At 47.3% G+C, this 20,525-nt stretch overlaps 2 protein-coding genes and 1 long non-coding RNA gene across 12 annotated transcripts in view; 2 read left to right on the forward strand and 1 right to left on the reverse strand.

Moving 5' to 3' along the window:
* The window catches only part of LOC121201992 (uncharacterized), a 37,519-nt gene extending 17,464 nt beyond the window's left edge, over positions 1-20,055 (reverse strand). For 3 of the 9 annotated variants that reach the window (XR_008693533.1, XR_005897264.2, XR_008693531.1), the window contains exons 1-4: positions 19,840-20,045; positions 11,218-11,362; positions 1,639-1,716; positions 1,267-1,359 (exon numbers count right to left, since the gene is read on the reverse strand). This is a non-coding gene — a long non-coding RNA (uncharacterized LOC121201992). Of the gene's footprint in view, positions 1-1,266; positions 1,360-1,638; positions 1,717-10,673; positions 11,363-19,839 lie in introns of all 9 variants that reach the window. The other 6 variants (XR_008693530.1, XR_008693532.1, XR_008693537.1 and 3 more) reach the window with 4 other exon arrangements.
* Positions 4,052-6,458, forward strand: LOC114848006 (actin, alpha cardiac muscle 1). 2 transcript variants are annotated; one of them, XM_029138081.3, is made up of 7 exons: positions 4,053-4,200; positions 4,363-4,501; positions 4,582-4,906; positions 4,985-5,146; positions 5,245-5,436; positions 5,907-6,088; positions 6,162-6,458. In XM_029138081.3, the coding sequence occupies exons 2-7, from the start codon at positions 4,373-4,375 to the stop codon at positions 6,303-6,305; spliced, it is 1,134 nt and encodes a 377-aa protein (XP_028993914.1). In that variant the 5' UTR covers positions 4,053-4,200; positions 4,363-4,372; the 3' UTR covers positions 6,306-6,458. The 2 variants fall into 2 exon arrangements, with proteins under 2 accessions (XP_028993915.1, XP_028993914.1); XM_029138082.3 differs by lacking the exon at positions 5,245-5,436 and having other exon boundaries at positions 4,052-4,200.
* On the forward strand, positions 7,468-10,622 carry gjd2b (gap junction protein delta 2b). Its single transcript, XM_029138084.3, has 2 exons — positions 7,468-7,962; positions 8,639-10,622. Exons 1-2 carry the CDS (start codon positions 7,892-7,894, stop codon positions 9,480-9,482), a joined length of 915 nt encoding a protein of 304 aa, XP_028993917.1. The 5' UTR covers positions 7,468-7,891; the 3' UTR covers positions 9,483-10,622.
* Positions 20,056-20,525: the final 470 nt, after the last annotated feature.

A 20,525-nucleotide genomic window follows, 5' to 3' on the forward strand; every position in this document is an offset into this window, starting at 1 on the left:
CTTGACCAAACATTTTAGGGGAATATCATGGTAAATTACAGAACTCATCTGGTACATACTAATTTAATGACCTCCAGTCACCTTTCGCTGCTTTGCTGCTCTCGGGGTCGGGTTGTTTGCTTTGCTGAGTTTCGAGGCCGGCAGCAACGTTGCTCTCAGGAGTTGAAAAAAGATGCCATGAAATCTGTTTTGCTGCCGTTGCCTTTCTGCTAAAAAATCATCTCTTGACTTTTTGGTGTGAGGGCAACAGAATAATAGGTCAAGCAGCAATTTGGTGAGAGGTTAAGCAGAATAAATACAAAAATACATTTTGAGCAAATCACAGCTGCTGGTGCGGTTTTCTTTCCGTGAAGACGCTGAATAATTTGTTTTCATAATCCTGGTGCACGACCGGCAAAGTTCAGCACAAAAGCCTCCGTCAGCTGAAAAGACCAGCGGAGGCACCTTTCTTACTTTTAGCTTGGAAGCGACTTTTGAAGCGGGCAGCGAACATGAAACAGAATCACTGCTCAGCCGGCGTCCCAGAAGAGGAACCCGGGTCAGCAACAAGTCAACTTTTTACTCCAGCTGAATATAAAACATTTTGACCAAACTTTATGAATCATTTTAGGGAATAATATTTTCAGCCTGGAGCAAATTCCGCTTTACGACCGCATCGCATATAAGTAAACTGCAATAAAAGCATCATGTGGCGCTTTCTAACGTCCCGGCTCAAATAAAGTGTGTGAATAGATGCCACAGTATCAGAAAGCAGGAGCCGGTTTAGCTGAACTTCTTCAAAGTGAGGCGTTTGGGTAATTTGCCTAACAACTCGCAGGCGTTCCTGTCAGCTGCTGACTGGCAATGTGCATTATCAGCTGCCACCAAAATAGCACAGCATTCAGTATTTAGGGCTCCTATAAAGAGTTACCAAAATACTGCTGTTGAGCAGCCTACCTACAAATCTGGGGAGCAGTCTGTTTTGTAGCTTATTCAAATTTGATTCATGAATATTTTATGTTAAATCCAAAGAGCTTTTTAACCCAATTTTCTACCAATCACTGATGAGGGTCGTGCATAATGAAAATAAAATTCTTTTGAATGTGGGCTTTAATCCGAGACCAGGGATTCCTTTAATAAAATGAAATGTCCTATCCCAATGTTTATGCCTGTCACATAAGACCTAGTATGTTTTTCAGCTTTGTTGTCTGTCCAGCTCTGCTCCCAATCATCCTGAGGATAGCAGCCACTAACAAAGGAAGAAATAGAAAGATGTATACAACAAACCGAGTTTGAAGTGAACTCCCTCCCAGACGTCTTGGAGGATGCGGCAGGTGAGCGACCCTGCAGGCAGGCTGACAGTGCTGCACGGGATGAGACCTGGGAGGCAGGGGGAGAGGAGCAGAGGATAAATATAGAACCTCCCCATTCAATTAACCACACAGTGCTCTGTAATTTCAGCCTCATACCTACAAGGTGAAGGCAACCATTAAATGGCTATGTGAGAGTATGTCAGTTTGCCAGAGCCTCAAAGTATGATGCTTCTACTGTCCAGAGCAGAAGAGCTTTCACGGGTTTCTGGTTCCCTAATGAGGGACTATGGGGAGATTTCTGGTCCCCAGAGTATCAGAGATTGGATCATTTCAGAGTTTCACTTACAGTTTATGTACAGTAAGTGGCCCATGAGCTGACACCGAGGATGCCGCGGTGCCGTCCTCCGGATTCTGTTCGGGATTCCTGGGGATTTGGAAAGATTTCAACAAGGAACTTACACACAGTTGGCAATTTACTGGTTTCCATGTGTGCAGAAAGTGAAATCAATGTAATTGTAGGAGTTTAAAATGTCTGATTTCATTAAACAAATAATTAACAAAAAGTGCAAAATGGTTGGATGTGTAATTTTGCTTTGGTTTACTTAGTTTCATGTACTTCAATATTAAACCTGTCATGTTTTCATCCTGTTGCAGTTAAATAATGAACATAGACAAACAACCAGAGTCAACTTATTTGTGCCTTTTCGCTTTAGCTCCGTGTTGCCTGTGAGATGATATGCAACAAATGCTCATCGAGCAACAAAAAGCCAAACTGTGCATTCCAGCGAAGTGTGACTTCACGTCCAAAGGATTAGCAATAATGAAAGAGCAAATGGTTGATAACTGCGGCCAAAGCAAGTGTTATCCAAGCTGTTTTCCTTGGAGGTTGCCCGCGGAAGACCAACACAAGCCAGCAGCTTGTCACTCACAACTCAGGGAAGGAGCCAGCAAGAACGCACCCAACTTTCACAGAGCAATATGTCACACATTTAAATGGAGGACCGCTCCATGTTAGACAGAACAAACGGCCTTCAAGTCATTTGGATTCAGCAGATGAGCAAACCAGACGTTCTAGGTGCAGTATATGGAAATGCACGTGCACATCATGTATTCAACTTCCCACTGGGTTTGAATGTAAAGTGCCTACAGAAGATCAACATGTTGTGGACAGTTTAGTCCTTATTGTCTCATCTCCACTGTTGAGTAATGAGAGCGTTCTCCTGAGGGGTGGGAGTGGGAGGGGGAGTGATTGTGACGCAGTGATTTCAGCTTTAGCAACAGCTAAAGTGAAAGTCACACTCCACAGTCTGAGCAGCCTCCAAGTGTCTGGACCAGGCACTGGAACCAGTGGGAGCAATAATAGAAACACACACACAATCCAGCTATTTCCTCCGCCTGCACAAGGACAAACCCCCGTTCAAAGTGTTCGTCCACCTTTGCCTCCTCAGCTCAACTAAGCTCTGGTCATAAAACGTTAGTATTATTTGAATACTGGGGCACAGGGACGCTTAAAGCAGACCACAGCCGACCATTCATTACATAAGAGCCAAACAAAGAGTCACACAGTGAAGGGTTATGGCTCGGGGTCGGGTGACAGCAGCATATGATTCATGGCTTGCTGTGCCCTTTTGTCTCGTCCTCCTTGTGGTGGGACCATCCACTGCTCTTAGCCAATGTTATTTTACATCCTTCGGAGCCCGCTCTCCGTCCGTCTCAAGCAAACCGGCAATGTCACTTCCTATGTCTTGTTCTTTCCTCAGTCAGGGAATAAAGAAAGAATATCTCACATGTCACAACAGGAGACATTTCCCTTTATTGTTTTGAGGTCAGGAACAATAAATGTGGATTTGGATTTATCTGTAAAGCTTTCTTACATACTGTCCAGGAATATCTTAACTTGACTTACTACGAACATTAGACGTAATCGCTAGAGCACCAGTTGGTGTTTGAAGTAGTGTATTTTTTCATAGAGAAGTTGGGAAATATGCCAAGCAGGATAAAATCAAAGCGCTGCCATAACCTTTGATATTCTACAAAGGCCAAAGTATTTCTCTCCATTTCGATGGAATAGAAATGGACTTCGCTATTGAGATTTATAACAACAGCTCAATAAAAGAGAAAGCATGCGTTTCAGTAAATCATGTTGCTGCATCGACATGTTCACCAACATATTGGAACGCCACTGATTTTATGCAAATGGCGGCGAGTCCATGTTGATCGTGAAGTGTGAGCTGCGAACGTGACATTTCGCAGAAGCGCTCAAGGAGAAAGTTGCGCATCAGTGGCGTTTGGTCTGATGTGATCTGTGCGGTTTGATGTGTCTAATAGAGTCCAAGCAGCTGCTGACACCAGCTGTGTGGCACAAGTGGTTGGCAGCCTCCTACAGGGCGTCTGTTGTCCTACACACATGCACACAACCCGACAAACGTCTTATTATTTGGACTAAAATGCCTCCTTAACATTTGTTGATTTATAATAAATGTTTAGAATCGTTCAATTATGATAAAGATTTGCATCTCTCTCCTCATGAGCTGTGTTAAAAACCAACTAATTGCCCTTAAAACTACTCCATAAACGCTACAATCATTTAAAAAGCAAACTGAAAATTGCCGTCTATATTCACTAGCGAGCATCCACTGATATGACAGTGACTCATCATGGGCGCAGAGGAAAAGGAAGCCTGTGGTGGTCTCTCCTCCATACATGGGCGGCAGGCACACGCTGCCGGAGTCCCTGTCCTCGTCTCCATTCATGGAGTGGCTGTTGTCAATGGGGCAATAGGAGACCAAATATGGGGACGGGGTCGCGCCGGCCCACGCGCGCTTCCCCGCGTCAGGGTATAAATTGTCCCACTGTGGCATCTCAGCACCCCTGGTTTACTCAAGATCCGGCGCCTGCTGCTGATCTGGTGAGTACACGGGTCGGAGGGGGTGCGACGCCCACACAATTAGTGCAAAGTAACCCACGATGGCGGTGACTCGCCGAAGCAACCGCGCGCTACTAACTCAGCCTCGTCACGACGTGTATCAGACCGGCGCTTTGTCCCACTCTCTCCCCCCTCGCGTTGCAGAGCTGACAACATGTGCGACGACGAGGAGACGACGGCCCTGGTGTGCGACAACGGCTCCGGCCTCGTCAAGGCGGGATTCGCCGGCGACGACGCGCCGCGCGCCGTCTTTCCCTCCATCGTCGGTCGCCCGCGTCACCAGGTAGAAAATCAATTCATTATCATAGTCTTCATAGTGATCCCATCCTCACGCCACTGACTCTCGCCTCCGGCTCTCGTCAGGGCGTCATGGTGGGCATGGGTCAGAAGGACTCGTACGTCGGCGACGAGGCCCAGAGCAAACGGGGCATCCTGACCCTCAAGTACCCCATCGAGCACGGCATCATCACCAACTGGGACGACATGGAGAAGATCTGGCACCACAGCTTCTACAACGAGCTGCGCGTGGCCCCCGAGGAGCACCCCACGCTGCTGACCGAGGCCCCGCTCAACCCCAAGGCCAACCGCGAGAAGATGACCCAGATCATGTTCGAGACCTTCAACGTGCCCGCCATGTACGTGGCCATCCAGGCCGTGCTGTCGCTGTACGCCTCGGGGCGCACCACAGGTACCACGCAACGGCGGCGGCTCCGCGAGGCCAGTCGACAGCACGGTCACCGTTAGTCACCGCTCTATTGGTCCTCAGGCATCGTCCTGGACTCAGGAGACGGCGTGACCCACAACGTCCCTATCTACGAGGGCTACGCGCTTCCTCACGCCATCATGCGTCTGGATTTGGCCGGCCGGGACCTCACAGACTACCTCATGAAGATCCTGACTGAGCGCGGCTACTCCTTCGTCACGACAGGTCAGTGCACGACGCCCACGACGCCCCATTCATTCTTTCATTAAAAGAAGTGCCAGCAATTAGCCGGCGCCACAAACCCGGATCCACTGCGCCTGCAGCCGAGCGCGAGATCGTGCGCGACATCAAGGAGAAGCTGTGCTACGTGGCGCTGGACTTCGAGAACGAGATGGCCACCGCCGCCTCCTCCTCCTCCCTGGAGAAGAGCTACGAGCTGCCCGACGGCCAGGTCATCACCATCGGCAACGAGCGCTTCCGCTGCCCCGAGACGCTGTTCCAGCCGTCATTCATTGGTGGGTGGAGACGAACAAAGACGTCAGGAACTGAATTTACAGGGATGCAAGAAGATACACAAACTTAAGTATCAGACACGTTTAATTTTTAGGAAATTACTTAAGTATCAGCTACAGCTAATGATGCATTTAGGAAGGTATGGTGCTTTATAATGGTTTAACCCTTTCCATCCAAGTGAATTGTCTCGCTTCTATATATTTCATATGGATTTAGAATAAACTCTAAGCTTAGACCTTGTGGTTATGGGAGACGTATGCAGATTTATGCTACTATATTTCAGGCTCGCTGCCAAGTCATGACCACGATCCGAGGTCACAGTTCATCCACTTTAGATTCACCGCCACACGTGACTCCGGAGCGTTAAATCAGGGGCGTATTGTTGGGATCTGCAGCTGTTGGCGGAGCTCAGCGTCGCCACTTCAGGGGTTAAAACCAGACCCGCTCTAATTCCGCTGCTGTGCTTGCACAGGCATGGAGTCCGCCGGCATTCACGAGACCACGTACAACAGCATCATGAAGTGCGACATTGACATCCGGAAGGATCTGTACGCCAACAACGTCATGTCCGGCGGCACCACCATGTACCCTGGAATCGCCGACCGCATGCAGAAGGAGATCACTGCTCTGGCTCCCAGCACCATGAAGATTAAGGTAACTCTGACTCATATCAGTCTATGATCAGTCCATGAGTCTCAGATCGACGGTTGTGTTTGCATTTCCACAGATCATCGCCCCCCCTGAGAGGAAGTACTCTGTATGGATCGGCGGCTCCATCCTCGCGTCTCTGTCCACTTTCCAGCAAATGTGGATCAGCAAACAGGAGTATGATGAGGCTGGACCCTCCATCGTCCACAGGAAGTGCTTCTAAGCACCACACTGTCCTCTTGGCTTCCTTTATCTGCCCCCTCCTTGTGCAAGAGGCACGAATTATGGCTCAAATGCAAACGTGTTGTCGCTTTTTACACTAAATTTTTATGTGAATATGTATAGATTTATTAAAAAACCCAAGAACCAGGACAGACACCTGACTTTCCTTTCTTCACGGAGAAACAACCAATCTGGTGCCGAGCACCTGGTTTCAGATTAAACCCAGGCAACCTACAAATATCACGTCTCCCTCTCTCGCTCGGCAGCGGCGCCGGCCCTTCGTCACGTGACGCGTGAACAAAGGTTATTAAAGATTTGAATTAGAAAAGATTACTGGGAGCGGGGAGGATAAGCCACCTCATGAGAAATTAACCTCACAAAATTTCATTGAGCGAAAACACCGCCACCACGTGATTGGTAATCCCCGTTTCCCTGGAAACAAAGCTTATACCACCTACCCGTAAACATACAGTAATAATAATAATAATAATAATCAAACAAAAAAGCCAAATTAATTGTGTCAAACATAAACAAGGTGAGTGTCTGTCAACAACATTCAGGGTGGGGTGAAACACCTCGTTTCTATTTTTAATCCTCACACAGACAGACACAGGCATGCAGCCTCTTGTCTAGCGATTAGCAACTCGGATGATAGTTTCACTCTGTCACTGTATCCAGAGCATCATCTTCGCCGGAGGTGGAAACAGCAGCTCCACCAGCCAGGCCGCAGGGAGGGGGGGGGGGGGGGGGGGGTGCCGCTGGGCACGTGAGGCTGCGCGCTCCAAGAAAGCGAGGTCCTTTTATAGAGCCGCGCGGCGGACAATCCTAATTACATCACCTACTGTACGGCACCGGCTGCAAATATCACCGATGAGACAAAGCACGACAAAGTCCCGTGCGTAAAGCAGACATATTCTCACGCTAGACGGTGCACGCGGGCGTGACGCCTGGTGAGTGGAACACAGGATCCACGGCGGTGACCGCCGCGCCACTCCCAAGCAAAAAGGTCTAAACCCAGGCTGTTGGCCTATAGCACAGCGGCGTCCGCCGACCCACTGCAGCTGTAAAGTAAAATAGTGAAAATGAGAAGCCCCGGTGCTTCTGGCTGCGCTCCACCAACCTGTCTGCGCGTACGTAACGCACGGGAGGGGGGAGACTACTTAAAGGCGGATTAAGACTGGCAAGACATTAAATCCAACCTCCCTCCACACAGAGGCAGCGCGCAGCCTATCAACCTGATCTGAAGATCGAAAATAGGAGGGCTTATAATAATCAGCCCTTCAGACCCATGACAAGGAAAAGTGCGGCGGCGTCGCGGGAGCGCTCGGCTCAAAAAGCAGGACGCTCACTGGCGCCGCGCGCTCAGCACACCGCCTAACCAACCAGAGGGCGCGCACACCGACGGACGGGCAGCGGCGGGCACGGCGGCAGCCTCCCGTCACAGATGCGTTTTTAAAGCCAACTCCGACGCGTTGGAACCGGACGAGAGCGAGGGACGGGGAGAAGCGGAGCGGCACGCGGCGCACTTTTTGGGGGGGGGTTTGAACAGAGTGCCGTTGAACCTTCGTTTTCTCCGGATGCTCAGAAATGGGGGAATGGACTATACTAGAGAGGCTCCTGGAGGCTGCTGTCCAGCAGCACTCTACTATGATAGGAAGGTAAGATGATCAACCAAGACCGAGGAAGAGACGCAGCAGCCTCCAGGACCGTCTTTAGCATGGCCCCCAGTCCCCCGTTTCTGTGTTGTGACTCCAGGATCTTCTGTAGCATGGTGCCCAGTCCTTCGTGTCTGTGTCGTGGATTCTGTCTTGTCTCACAGATTTCCTTTTTGTCGTCCTCCTGAAGGAGACAGCTAAGTCAAGCAGTTGACAGCTGCCTTTTCAGGACCTGGAACGGTGCTGCAAAGTACACACAGTCTAATCTAAGATCTCATCCATAGCTCATTTCACGTATTCACCCATCCAGCCGTCCGTCGGGTGTCTGATGGTGAGTTGGTTGTGCACTCGCGGGGTGGCAGAAAGGAAAATTGAGCAGGACTCAGCGTTTCTCGCCTCTTTTCATTAGCGGCGATCGCACAGGTGTAGTCACCGCCGCGCGTACGCCCCATTTCAGCCATTGAATCGCAAAGCGCGCAAAATAGTGAAATGCACCTGAAGGCAGCGCGGCGTCCCCGGGAGCGTCCTGGTTTCAGCACTGGACAGCTCCCTAGATCAATACACACCAATTGGACTCTGAGCGCTTCGGCCACCGAGGCAGCGCACGGCTCCGCCACGTTTGTGTCAGTGACAACATATCTACACTTATTTTCACATTGTGTGTTTGCTTGCTTTTCAGGATCCTACTAACAGTGGTGGTGATCTTCCGGATTCTAATCGTAGCAATAGTTGGAGAGACTGTCTATGATGACGAGCAGACCATGTTTGTATGTAACACGTTGCAACCGGGCTGCAATCAGGCATGCTACGACAAGGCATTTCCCATTTCACACATTAGATATTGGGTTTTTCAAATCATCATGGTGTGCACCCCGAGTCTGTGTTTTATCACGTACTCGGTGCACCAGTCGGCCAAGCAGAAGGAGCGGCGCTACTCCACGGTCTATCTGACGCTAGACAAGGATCAAGATTCGCTGAAACGCGACGAGAGCAAAAAGATAAAGAACACCATCGTTAACGGAGTACTTCAGAACACGGAGAACTCCACCAAAGAAGCCGAGCCAGACTGCTTAGAAGTCAAAGAGATCCCTAATTCGGCCATGAGAACTACAAAATCCAAAATGAGGCGACAAGAGGGCATCTCCAGGTTTTACATCATCCAGGTGGTTTTCAGAAACGCGCTGGAAATAGGCTTTTTGGTGGGTCAGTATTTCTTATATGGATTCAACGTCCCGTCTGTGTACGAGTGCGACCGCTACCCCTGCATCAAAGACGTCGAGTGCTACGTCTCCAGACCCACGGAGAAGACGGTGTTCCTGGTCTTCATGTTCGCGGTGAGCGGCTTTTGCGTGGTGCTCAACCTGGCGGAGCTCAATCACCTGGGCTGGAGGAAAATCAAGACGGCCGTGCGGGGCGTGCAGGCGCGACGGAAGTCCATTTACGAGATCCGAAACAAGGACTTGCCCAGGATGAGCGTGCCTAATTTCGGCCGCACTCAGTCCAGTGACTCTGCGTATGTGTAGCACGTGGGGGGGACAGAAGACGTGTACAAACACATGGACATGACGGACAGATCCGCACGCCTAATCCGTGTCATGACTTAGAGTGGGCCGACTTTCCTTTCGTTGTTTTTGATTGGTTTGAAGGACTACATGGCAAGCGTGGATTACACGTTTGTTTCTTTATTATTGCACTGATGCAACTTTTTAAGTAACGTTTATACTCTGTAAGATGCTGAACGGAGACCGTGTAAACGTGTTCACATATTTACTCCTTGTGGGCTGTTCTGCTGTACTTGAAGAGAGTAAACGCAAAAATTGCACTAAGAGGTGAACGCTTGAGAGCCTGACCTTATCCAAAATGTGCTACTGACCTGACAGTGTTTTTAAGGCTTTTTCTTTCCAACTCTTTTTGGCACCAACCTAATTAGACGACACCATAAACAGTGGTTGACCATTCAGATTTATATATGCATAGACATATGAATCCATGCTGACTCTGGTGCGACCTAGTGGAAATACATCAGCGTAATTCACGTTTTTTTGTTGCCTGTGTTGCACCACTGACCTTAACATATGTAACCATTCCACTGCTTTATAGCTAACTTGCAAAACAATATCTGGTGAATTTGCTGCAAACGCTAACGTCTGTGACTTCCTTAATTTATGACACACCAAAGCGCCCACTGCTTTTATTTGTGAAGTGTTCTCTTGCTTTTGTGTAATCAAGTGCCATACTTGTATATAAACATAATATATATGTATACATATAAATATATAAATATATATACTAATCATCATGAAAGCTGATTCCCTGCTTGGATTATGCTAAATGCAGCCCAATTTTTTTATTTGCTTCAGATGCATTTGTTGTAATTTAAATGATAAAAAAGAGAGTTCTCTCTAGTTGATTTTGCAAATGACTGGAAAAAGAAGTGAAGTGCTAGACTTTTTTACAAATGTCTCTCCTCAATCAAAGCTGGTCGAAACTGAAAAACAGCACAAATTGACATTTTTATCAGAGACTGGGCAATACAAAATCGGCTCTGGTGCTACAGTTTTTCATAGAATGGTTTTAAATGTAACCGAAACACACCAGGAAACGACGACAAACATCCTTTTTTTTCTGTGGAAAATAAAAGTGGGATTCATGTACACCAGAAACGTGTGAGGTGCAGTACTTTGTGTCTGCTGCTGGGGCTTCTGACGACTGACCTATCACTCAGACGCATGTATCCAGTGGAAGTTTTGCCATGGTGCAGTGAGGATCGTAGCCACACCCTCTGCGTATAAAAAAAAAAAAAAAACTACTGCAGGACACACCTTGAGCCGGATCTTATCACTCTGCAACGTGTGCAATGTTGCAATACTGATCATGCTTTTATGAGACACATCAATACTCATGCTCCATAACAAAGAGGCCCAGGGGGAAGTTTTAATAAATATGCAGCAAATCAAGTAAAAAAAAAAAGTACGTGAGCAATACATTTGCAGTTGCATTGTGTAGCGCATTCGTGACTTTGCTGGTAGAATGACAAAAGGCTCATTATGATTCTGAATACTGATGGAACTGCCCTTTTGGAGCTCCACCGTCCCCTCTTCTCTCACTGAGAATGGATTTAAGGCAGCAGCCTGAGCGCAGGGAAGGCAGCGAGCGCCCTCGTGAAGGTCGAAATAAAAACAAGACGGGCGGACGCTCTCGCAAGACAAGGGCCAGCGAGAAAGAAAGGCGTAATAAAGTCAAATATGAGCTGCTGACCGTTGCAGGTGATCCAGGAGGGCCGGTCGCCTCGTGATCCTGGGCCGGGATGACTCTGCAAAGCCGGTGGTGGTGGGAGAGCGGCGGCACCGATAAATCCATCTCCAGCTCCGCAGGGACATGCGATTTCTCCCTAAGTCATGAACTTAAAAAAAGGAAAAACAGAAGAAAGAAGAGCCATTTGTCAACTTGGCTGTGATGCAGTGCAGTGCACGCCTTTGTACACCTTTGTCTTCCCTTCTTTTTGCTCTTCCTGTGTGTCTTATTCGAGGATTAATCTGCTTCTACATGGCTTCTAAAGAACCTTTAAGCTATTTTAGTTCCGTATTCACTCTAAATTGTTAAAGACGTAAAAACACTAACGTGCCACACGTGCAGTAAAGCAAAGGAATGTAACGTCGGACGCTTTGCAGTTTCATTTTCTTGCAAGATTTGACCTTTTTTTTTTCAAACTCCAGCAGTGGTGAAATTATTGGGGTATGTTCCAATGTAATTATGCATGCTGTCCTGGGTCGACAGCATGCGAGTGCTGAGCAGCTCAGTAGAGATTACACCGTACCTGTGCGTCTGCGTTTTGTGCCGTCATGGCAGTCGGGTGTACACGCCACACACACACACACACACACACACACACACACACACACACACACACACACACACACACACACACACACACACACACACACACACACACACACACACACACACACACACACACACACACACACACACACACGAGCAAGGATGCGCTTAGCGGTAAGAAAAAAAAGGCAGCAGGTAATTCACCCGCTCCACATTTCCATTTTTAAGACACTGCATTGACTACAGGTGCTCAGGGTGAAGCAGGCTTTACAGCCGCACGTCCCCCTTTCGTGGAAACTGCTGACAAAGAGACACCTTTACATCAAGGAAGAGGTCTTCCCTGTGGGTGCGTGGAAAGACAGGAAGGCATCGGCTCCTCATGAGCAGCGTGAGCCTCTATCTGCTTTCATTCAGGAAAATGAATGCTGCACATGTTCATTTTCATGTCTTTGTAATATGTTGTAATAGAAAAAAATAGAAAAAAACTATAGTTTATCAATTTTAACACTCTTGTAATAGATGGATGCCAGATAACACAAAATGGCTGCATTCAGTTACATCAGATATTATAGAGGGAATTTTTCTGTTCACATAAATCAGCAATCAAACCTTTATTACTGTACACATTAACCACATTTAACAACACATGGGTGCAGTTCAGGCTTTTGTACGTAGACCTGCCTCTGCCCAGTACAAAACTAGTGGTTCAGATTTGCAGCAGATCAGGGACCAGGCCTGACTGACAGATGAGTGATGGAGCCGGAGCGCTGACATCTTGATTAACAATCACGGCCGCCACCTTCCATCATACTGACATCTCCGCTAAAATAAGGTGTTAAACCGGGAAGAGGAGAGCTGGGAATATAAGCAAATCCTCACAGCACTGGACTGAAACTATTGCTTCATAACAATGCGAAATTATGTGTCCGTCTGCACATTCCCTCTTCTGTGCGGATGATGTGATGGATCTAACCCGAACCATCGCCCTCTGCAGCCCCTCGGCCCCCAAACAAGCATGTCCTCCTCACTCGCTAATCTGAACAGAGAAGGGTGGCTCCGGGCGAGCCGCTTTAATTGGGCCTTTTGCGCAGATTACTGCATGAAAGAGAGGGAGCAAACTGAAGAAAAACAGGCAATGCAGGTCTTTTTGATCCACTCAGCCGAGAGCAATTAAATTAGCCCGGTTGCTGCAGCGCGTACGCACCGCAAAGCATGGCATAGGCCGATATGGCTGAGACAAAACGCACTCGCTGTCCGCATCCATGTGGAGGAGGACGCGGCGGCGCGTTTTGCAGAGCGTGAGCGAGTTTGAAACTTTGCGTCTGGCAGGGGAGCACCAGCCTCCACTCTGTAAAGTAGTTCCCCCCGTCCCAAGCCCCGCCGCCGCTCCGCTTTAGAAGCAGTTCAAAGCACCACAACCCCAAACTTTCATTTTGTGATCTGTGCTTTGGGTGTTTTGTCTCTAAACTTCTGCACTTTTTAATTAAATCTTCACAGCGCAAGGGCAAAAAGGACGGAACACGAGAGTCTGCGGCCGGGGATTTGCCCGGCTGGTTTGGTTGTAGTGGGGCTGCATCGGCCCATCCCAGACGGATTTGGTTGGAAATAAGCACTGGCGCTGACAAAAATATAGGCTACCTGACAGACCTGACAGCAGATTAATTTCTCATCCATTTTTTAATGTGACCCAGGATTAAGAACATTAGCGGATTATACACAGATTTGTCAACCAGAGGTTCACAGAGGGACACCCAGCACCTGCGTGTGAGGACACAATGCACCCAAACCCAGACACGGTTCCCCAGGTACAGGTCAGTTTAAAGTGGTGTTAATTGGGTCGAGCATTAAAACCTTTGCAGAAAGGCTCCAACTGAACCAAATATTCCTCTATCTTAGCATTTTTGTTGTGATGATCCATCTTTTTGCTCTACTGCACCAGCGTTCTGTAGAGCAGTTCATCATTAATGCTAAGCAGACGGAGTCTGGCCACACTGCAGCAAAAACAAGCGTCCTCCTGACTGTGATGTCTCTAATTTCCCTGTAGAGGTGACAGTTCAGTCTGACACCTACTGCATGCTCTAACTTTCTACACCCACTCCCCTCCTCTGCATTCCCTAATAGCTTGTACTACACACAGTCCATCGACCCTGATAAATGTTTAGGTTCTGCACCATTACACAGCCAATAAAATCAGTGGCTGGCAAGTCTTAATCGGACACGGAGGCGTTCGCCGGCCAATTGGGCTCGAGCTCATAAAGGAGCTACAGTGGCATGCTTAGGAAGATTGAAGAGACAGCTGCAGAGGTACCCAGATATGAGTTTACAGCTAGCTGCGCTGGAATACAATCACGCAACAAGAACAAATGTGACCCACTACCGCTGTGCATCACCGAGGGACGGAGCATGAAGCCATATCGCAGGATTTGTGGCTGCAGGATAAAAGAAGCACCTTTTAACGCGTCTGCATTGCAGCTTGACGTGTGAAGAAGCTGCTGCTGCTAAAAAAAAAAAAAAACCTGAAATGCAAACAATGAGAGCACAAAGATCCAGGTAGATTCCGGTAGTAATTCCAGCTGTTTCGGACCCCATGGGGAGGGAGAGATTACACAATGCAGCCTGGACTGCAGCTCTGCAGCTCCACCGTGGGCCGTTCATCATCTGCTCTGCCTCTGGCCTCTGTTTGAACCCCTCATATTTCTCTCCGACTTTCCCTATATTTATTTTTGCTTTGCTTATTTTCCTCTGTGTTCTCCTGCCTCCAGGCTAAACAATCAACAGCCCTCTGCCGAACTCAATCCTCTCTTTAATCTTTGCCATGTCACAACCTCTTGTCATCTCTTTTTTCCCCCCTCGCACCTTGGTGTGTTTGCGTTGCGCCCTCCACCCATCCTCCCACTGCCTCTTTGATGTGAGTCACATGGTTGTCATTTTACTGAGCCCTATAGAAAGGTACAAGATCACAGTTCACATTGATGCTTTTGTGCTTTCCTCTGGTCGACGCAGCATTTGTTTTGTGGTTTGATGTTTAAGCCTACACAGGAAAACAAAGAAAAAAAGCAGGGGAAGGATTCCAGCTAGACCTGATTGTTTGATACGACAAAACCCGAAAGGAGGAAATAATGAATGAATAACAATTTTTCCAACATGAACCTAGTAATCGTAAAAAGTAACTCAAACAAAACAAACAATTTATGGCTTCATCCAACTTATATACAGAGAAACTAAGAACCTTACAAATATCACAGTTTTAGCCAAATCACTACGTTGTCAATTTGAAATGAGTGCAGCATCAACATTTAAACTAAACCTTCAGCTCGTGATCTGAAATGTTTAAAAGTTTCAACCTTCAACAGAAAAACTAAAAAAGTCTGCTGAGGCTTGTCTCCGTTTCATAATGATGTTGTTCTGCATAGCAAGAGTTCTCAATCAGCTAGTGTAACATTTAGAGGGAACCGTGTCTCCCTCGGCTCCTAAATATATCCCATCACCAAACCCAGAAGAGCGCCGCCGTCAGGATTTCATCATCATCAGACGTTCGGTTTAGTTTTCAAAACAGGAACGCAATCTCATTTCTGAAGGACAAAAAAATAAAGCAATATTACTTCAAAGAATCCCAGATTTTATTATTTATTATTTTAAAACATGTCTTTTCATCTTAACTTTTACACTGCCCGTGCATGTGAGCTCTTGAGAAAGCTGAGAGATGACTCAAAAGTTTAAAGCCGTTACATATTCATCATCAAAACTCTCAGCGAAACCGGCATCCTGCATCTGTCTGATCGCCTTAAACCTTCATACTCAAACCTCTGATCTCAGTGCATCTTGCTGATAGGGTGCAGATGGTTGCACAGTTGCCTGTCAGCAATGAACCTCAAACACTAGCACAAACTCCCAATAGTGTGTCAGGGTGCTGCATCATCATCAACATAGGCCATTATTATTATAAGTGGCCTATGTTGAGACACACATGTACAGTTTTCCCATATTTCCCATAAGCCTTAGTGTTTCAATTGAAAACAGGCTGAAACGTGTGCAGACGTTGTGGCTGAGGCGTTAATTATTGTCGCAGACGCTCACACCAAGACATCCAGCTACACAGAGGAACCCCCTACACACACACACACACACACACACACACGACATCCAGCTCTCTGTGCCAGGAGACGTCTTAGCCATAAGCCACATGAAATGTGTGCATGAAATTCCTGTTGATCAGCAGAGATCCACGGCTCCGTGCGTGTCATTAATCTCTCTGACAGAGCCGGCGTAAATTTGCGAGTTGGATCGCAGTGGTCGTGGCTCTGGCACGCGCCGAGTGTTGATGGTGCTAATAATTCTCTGCCTCCTTGTGCCAACTTGTCCTCACCAAAGGTAACACTGCCGAAATTTCATACAATAATTAAATCTCTATTAGGACACGATAGAAACAAAACCACGTGGACGAGGCTCAAATTTATTGCAACAAAAGCGATTTTTAGCAGAGGTCAATAACTGACAATTTTGAGCAACTAATCTCAATCAGGAAAAAACAAATCATTAGGGGCCGGCAGGACTGATGGGGGTCTGCCCCGCGCCAGCGGGCGCAGGGGAAGATACTGTGGCTTCAGGATGCTGATGTGGTGGAATCCTTAAAGAAATGATTTAATGGTAATCTGGGATCAATACATCAGCAGTGAACAGATGGGCTCTACCTGCTGAAGGCCGTTGGCCCCGACTTCAGATATTTACCTTCTCAGACTTTAAAGCTTAAAAAGTAAGAACAGGTTTTCCAATACTTAATATGGTCATTATTCTATTAATTTATTTACAAAACAAACATCAACATGTTCTTTTAAGAGTCTGGTCAGACCTTAGGATGAGCTGCGCTAAAAGTTGCACCAATATCACTAAAAGATTATTATTAATGTTCTGCAAGAAGTCTGCCTATAAAACTGATGGATTTGAGTTTAAGTAATTAAAAGCTCATTAGCTTCCTTTAATTTTCTGGTCGTGGAAGCGCTCTCTGCTGCAGTGATGGTGTATAAGCACGGGACGGGATGCTGCTCTCCAGCTCAACCAACAGTCCCTTCAGCTTCTGAGGGAGGCGTTGGATGATGTGTTCTACAGCTGCTGACCGAGTGCTCCAGTCCGACAGGCAGTCGGCTGCTGGTTTGTATTGGCGCTTTAATAATGCATGAGTGACGTGATCCATTAAGCATAAGGTAATTACATGCACTAAATTCAGTTATTGCTCAACATAAACACTGCAACCAACTTTATTATCAGCAGAAAACACGTTTCTTTATCATTAGTCACGTAGGCACAAATAAACATATAATAAGCAGTGGAGTATGAAATGGACGACCTTCCCTTCACCTAAATCACAAAGCAAACAGAGTCTGTTCTCCTCAGGGAGACGCTAAACGGACCTGTTTCAATAGCTAAGGGTAATGTACCTGAACTAAACTGCACACAGAGGCCTCAGGCTTTCAGTTAATGATCCCATAGACAGGTCTCTACTCTGCAGTCGCTTTTCATCCAACAGGACACGCGCAGGACTTCACATAATTTGACCCTATTGCTCCACAGGAAGTGCTGAATTAAGTACAACATCACCCTTTAAAGATAAAAGCTCAAGATTTATATGGCGAGACGGGAGACAGCACCAAGATCAGATCTGACTTTAACTTACTGAAGCTGAAATGTGTGCTTGAGTTTCCTGCTGGTCCAGCCCTATTCCCCATTTCTAACCCCATTCAGCCTCAATGTGAGGCACTCTCTGCAACTCTTCAAATTCTGGATTCTAATAAACATAACTGTGTGTATGGAATGTAACGGGAGGCTGGTGCTGTGCCTTCCCAGTGAAGGCCACTCAGGCTCAGGCCGTCTGGGAGCGCTCCCATGGCCTTAGGAGGCACAACTGGAGACAAGCTGGTTTCCCTCCAAACAGAGATTTGGGTTCACATGACCTGAGTGAGCAGCTGTCCCCCACAGTCCTCCCCCACAGTCCTCCCCCACAGCAGCACGCTGCAAAATGGGAATGTCCTCTGGTTGGAAGCTCCGCCTGTGGGCAAGCCATGATTTGAGCGAAGCAATGCCCATAAATACACAAATACACACACACATACACACTCACACACACTTCTATTCCCCATTGTTACAGGGTCTCTGTAATAACCCAGGTAACCGCCTTTACACACACACCACGTCATGTTTGGGTGCAGTTTGATCAGATTAAGCCGACAGGGGCCGCGCTCCCTCACAACCAATTAACTGTCTTAAATTGTGGTGAGCTCATGTGGGCTCAAATCACTTAGAGCCCAAAGCTGATAAGAACCCGCAGCCTCAAACTGAGGAATAGTGTTTATCCATGTACACATACAGGAGAGAAGATGAGCAAACGCACCGCTGCAGAAATCCCAGGCGGACTGTATGAAGCGATGTGTCTGGCAGACAAAGGCACGGCCCTCCGCTGCCGGTGCGTCTCAGAGCGGAGGCGATTCATGTGACAGTCAAACCATCAGCTGATTCTCCCCCTGTGATGCCGTCATCTGCATCAGCTGTGTCTCTGCGCCCATGTACAGTATGTCGTCTCAGCTGGAGCGTGTTGTGCATGTGTGTAAGGGGGGAGAAGAAGCTCCATCTGTCTGAGGTGTCCCCCTTTGTTCTCCGATTGACGGCCTAGGGATGAGTTTAGGTTGTAATTATGTTATATTTTGTACAGAAGGTTAATTTTGAAACGCAGAGCACCAGGCGCCCCCTCGGGACACGGCACATCTGGTAAAGGCTGTGCTATAACATCACACCGTTTCCTGTCTAGTTGTATTTAAATACAAATATCCATAGACTTAACAAAACATCCTTTTATTTGAGAGCTGCTTTTTAAATTGTAAATTCAAAAAGGAATAATTTATAGAGGCCAACATATCACAATATTATTACTAACCTATGCAATATTGTATTAAGACTTTTTTGTGAGAAACACAGTTTCTAAGCTTTGAAACTTTTTAAAATGATTCTCCTCTTCACTGAGGTGGAAACTCGAGGCAGGACCACATCTACACACACACACACACACACACACACACACACACACACACACACACACACACACACGTTTAGGAAAATGCTGTCGTCCCTCGCTTTGCACTGACCTCTCACACGTCTGAAACACAGTTAGAAATGTTTTGCTCCAATATTCAGGAGCACAGACCTGCATTACGTCACCTCAGCACCTCATCATAGGTGCAGTGAATCAGAACAAGGCCGAAACAAAGGAAACGTACGGAAGGTTAAGTGAGGAAACACGTAATCGCGAGAGAGAGAGAGAGAGAGAGAGAGAGAGAGAGCGAGAGAGCAGAAGGGAAGCAGAGGGAGCCGTGGATGTGATGTCCAGCTACCCAGACATGACTTCAGCCTCCCTGCCTGCACATATGACCTCACCCGTGCAGACAGAGCCTTTGCTATGCTGTCATATCTGGACGCGGCCCTGTAGCTTCATGCAGGATGCTCCCCTCCTCTGTGGGAACCTTCAGCAGTCATACAAGCTGTTTCCAGCCTTTGATAAATCATGCAGTGTTTACTACGACACGGGAGAAACCCAAATCCTGAAAAACATTTGGGATGATCCTGAACTGCATAATTTATCAGCGCTGAAATGCTGAAGATGTCTGGCTGGATACTTCTGTCTTTACACAGAGCTGAGGTCTTGATTTCATCCCTGTTTCACTGTACGTACAGTGATTCAATGATAGTGTCTTTAATTATTCCTATTAATTTTAAAACATGAATAAAACTGCAGCATCATTACTTTTTGCTTCCTTCTTTTGGTTTTCATTCCAGTCAAATCTTTTTATCCAAATAAAATATTTGGGGGGATATTTGGCCTTTCTCACATTTTGTGTGTGACTTCACCTCAAAGGCCCTTTCGCCTTGTACAGAGGTAATGGTGGCACAGTTTGCGTGACCTTGTTTTTGGTCCTCGTCTGGCTCATCTTTTGCCATCCTGGCCCTTTCACCCACCTCTGGGTGCTCATGTCTGCCAGCTGAGCAAGCACTCACCGCCCGTCATTTCTCCTGTCAAAAGGCCGCGCGCGTTCCCTCAGGAGTGACGTTTCCAATCAGCCCACAGATTCCAGGTCTGGTCTGCCCAGTGTCCCAGCCTGCATGTCCCACTTTGGTGTCGGGTGACAGGAGGCCACAGAGGAGGGCGGCGTGCTGCCGATCAGTGATGCAGCATGTCCAAAAGTCCATGTTCTAGAGAGGGGTGGAATTAAAAATAATCAAACACATAATCAGACGCATTTTGGCTCCATAATATGTACATGTACAGTACATGTGTTCACCCTCACCTGCGTGCCCTTTATGACACCTCTTTCTTTAGTCTTCCATTAGACTCTAAGAGAACAGACACTTTGGGGATGGGGGCTTATTTCCTCTAGAGGACAAGTGGGGCTTGACTGCAGCACCAATGAATAAGGAGGATGACGAGGAACTGTATGGATCAAAGGATGGAATTGGCTGGAACCTGCTAGACCTGTGGCTTTGTAGCTGCACAACATGTCTCCTACTGTATGTGATCTAAGTGATCTGAGAAGCTCTTCATTCACACTGCACAGTAAACAACCAGCACATTCTCTCTCCTAAAACACAGTCCACTCACCATCATCCACATTGTGTCTGTACAGAAACCTTCAGGCGCAGGGAAACAGTCTGTGCAGCGTCTGAGCTCACATCAAATGCTTTTA

Source organism: Betta splendens, chromosome 22 (assembly GCF_900634795.4).
Source record: "Betta splendens chromosome 22, fBetSpl5.4, whole genome shotgun sequence".
Classification (NCBI taxonomy): Eukaryota; Metazoa; Chordata; class Actinopteri; order Anabantiformes; family Osphronemidae; genus Betta; species Betta splendens.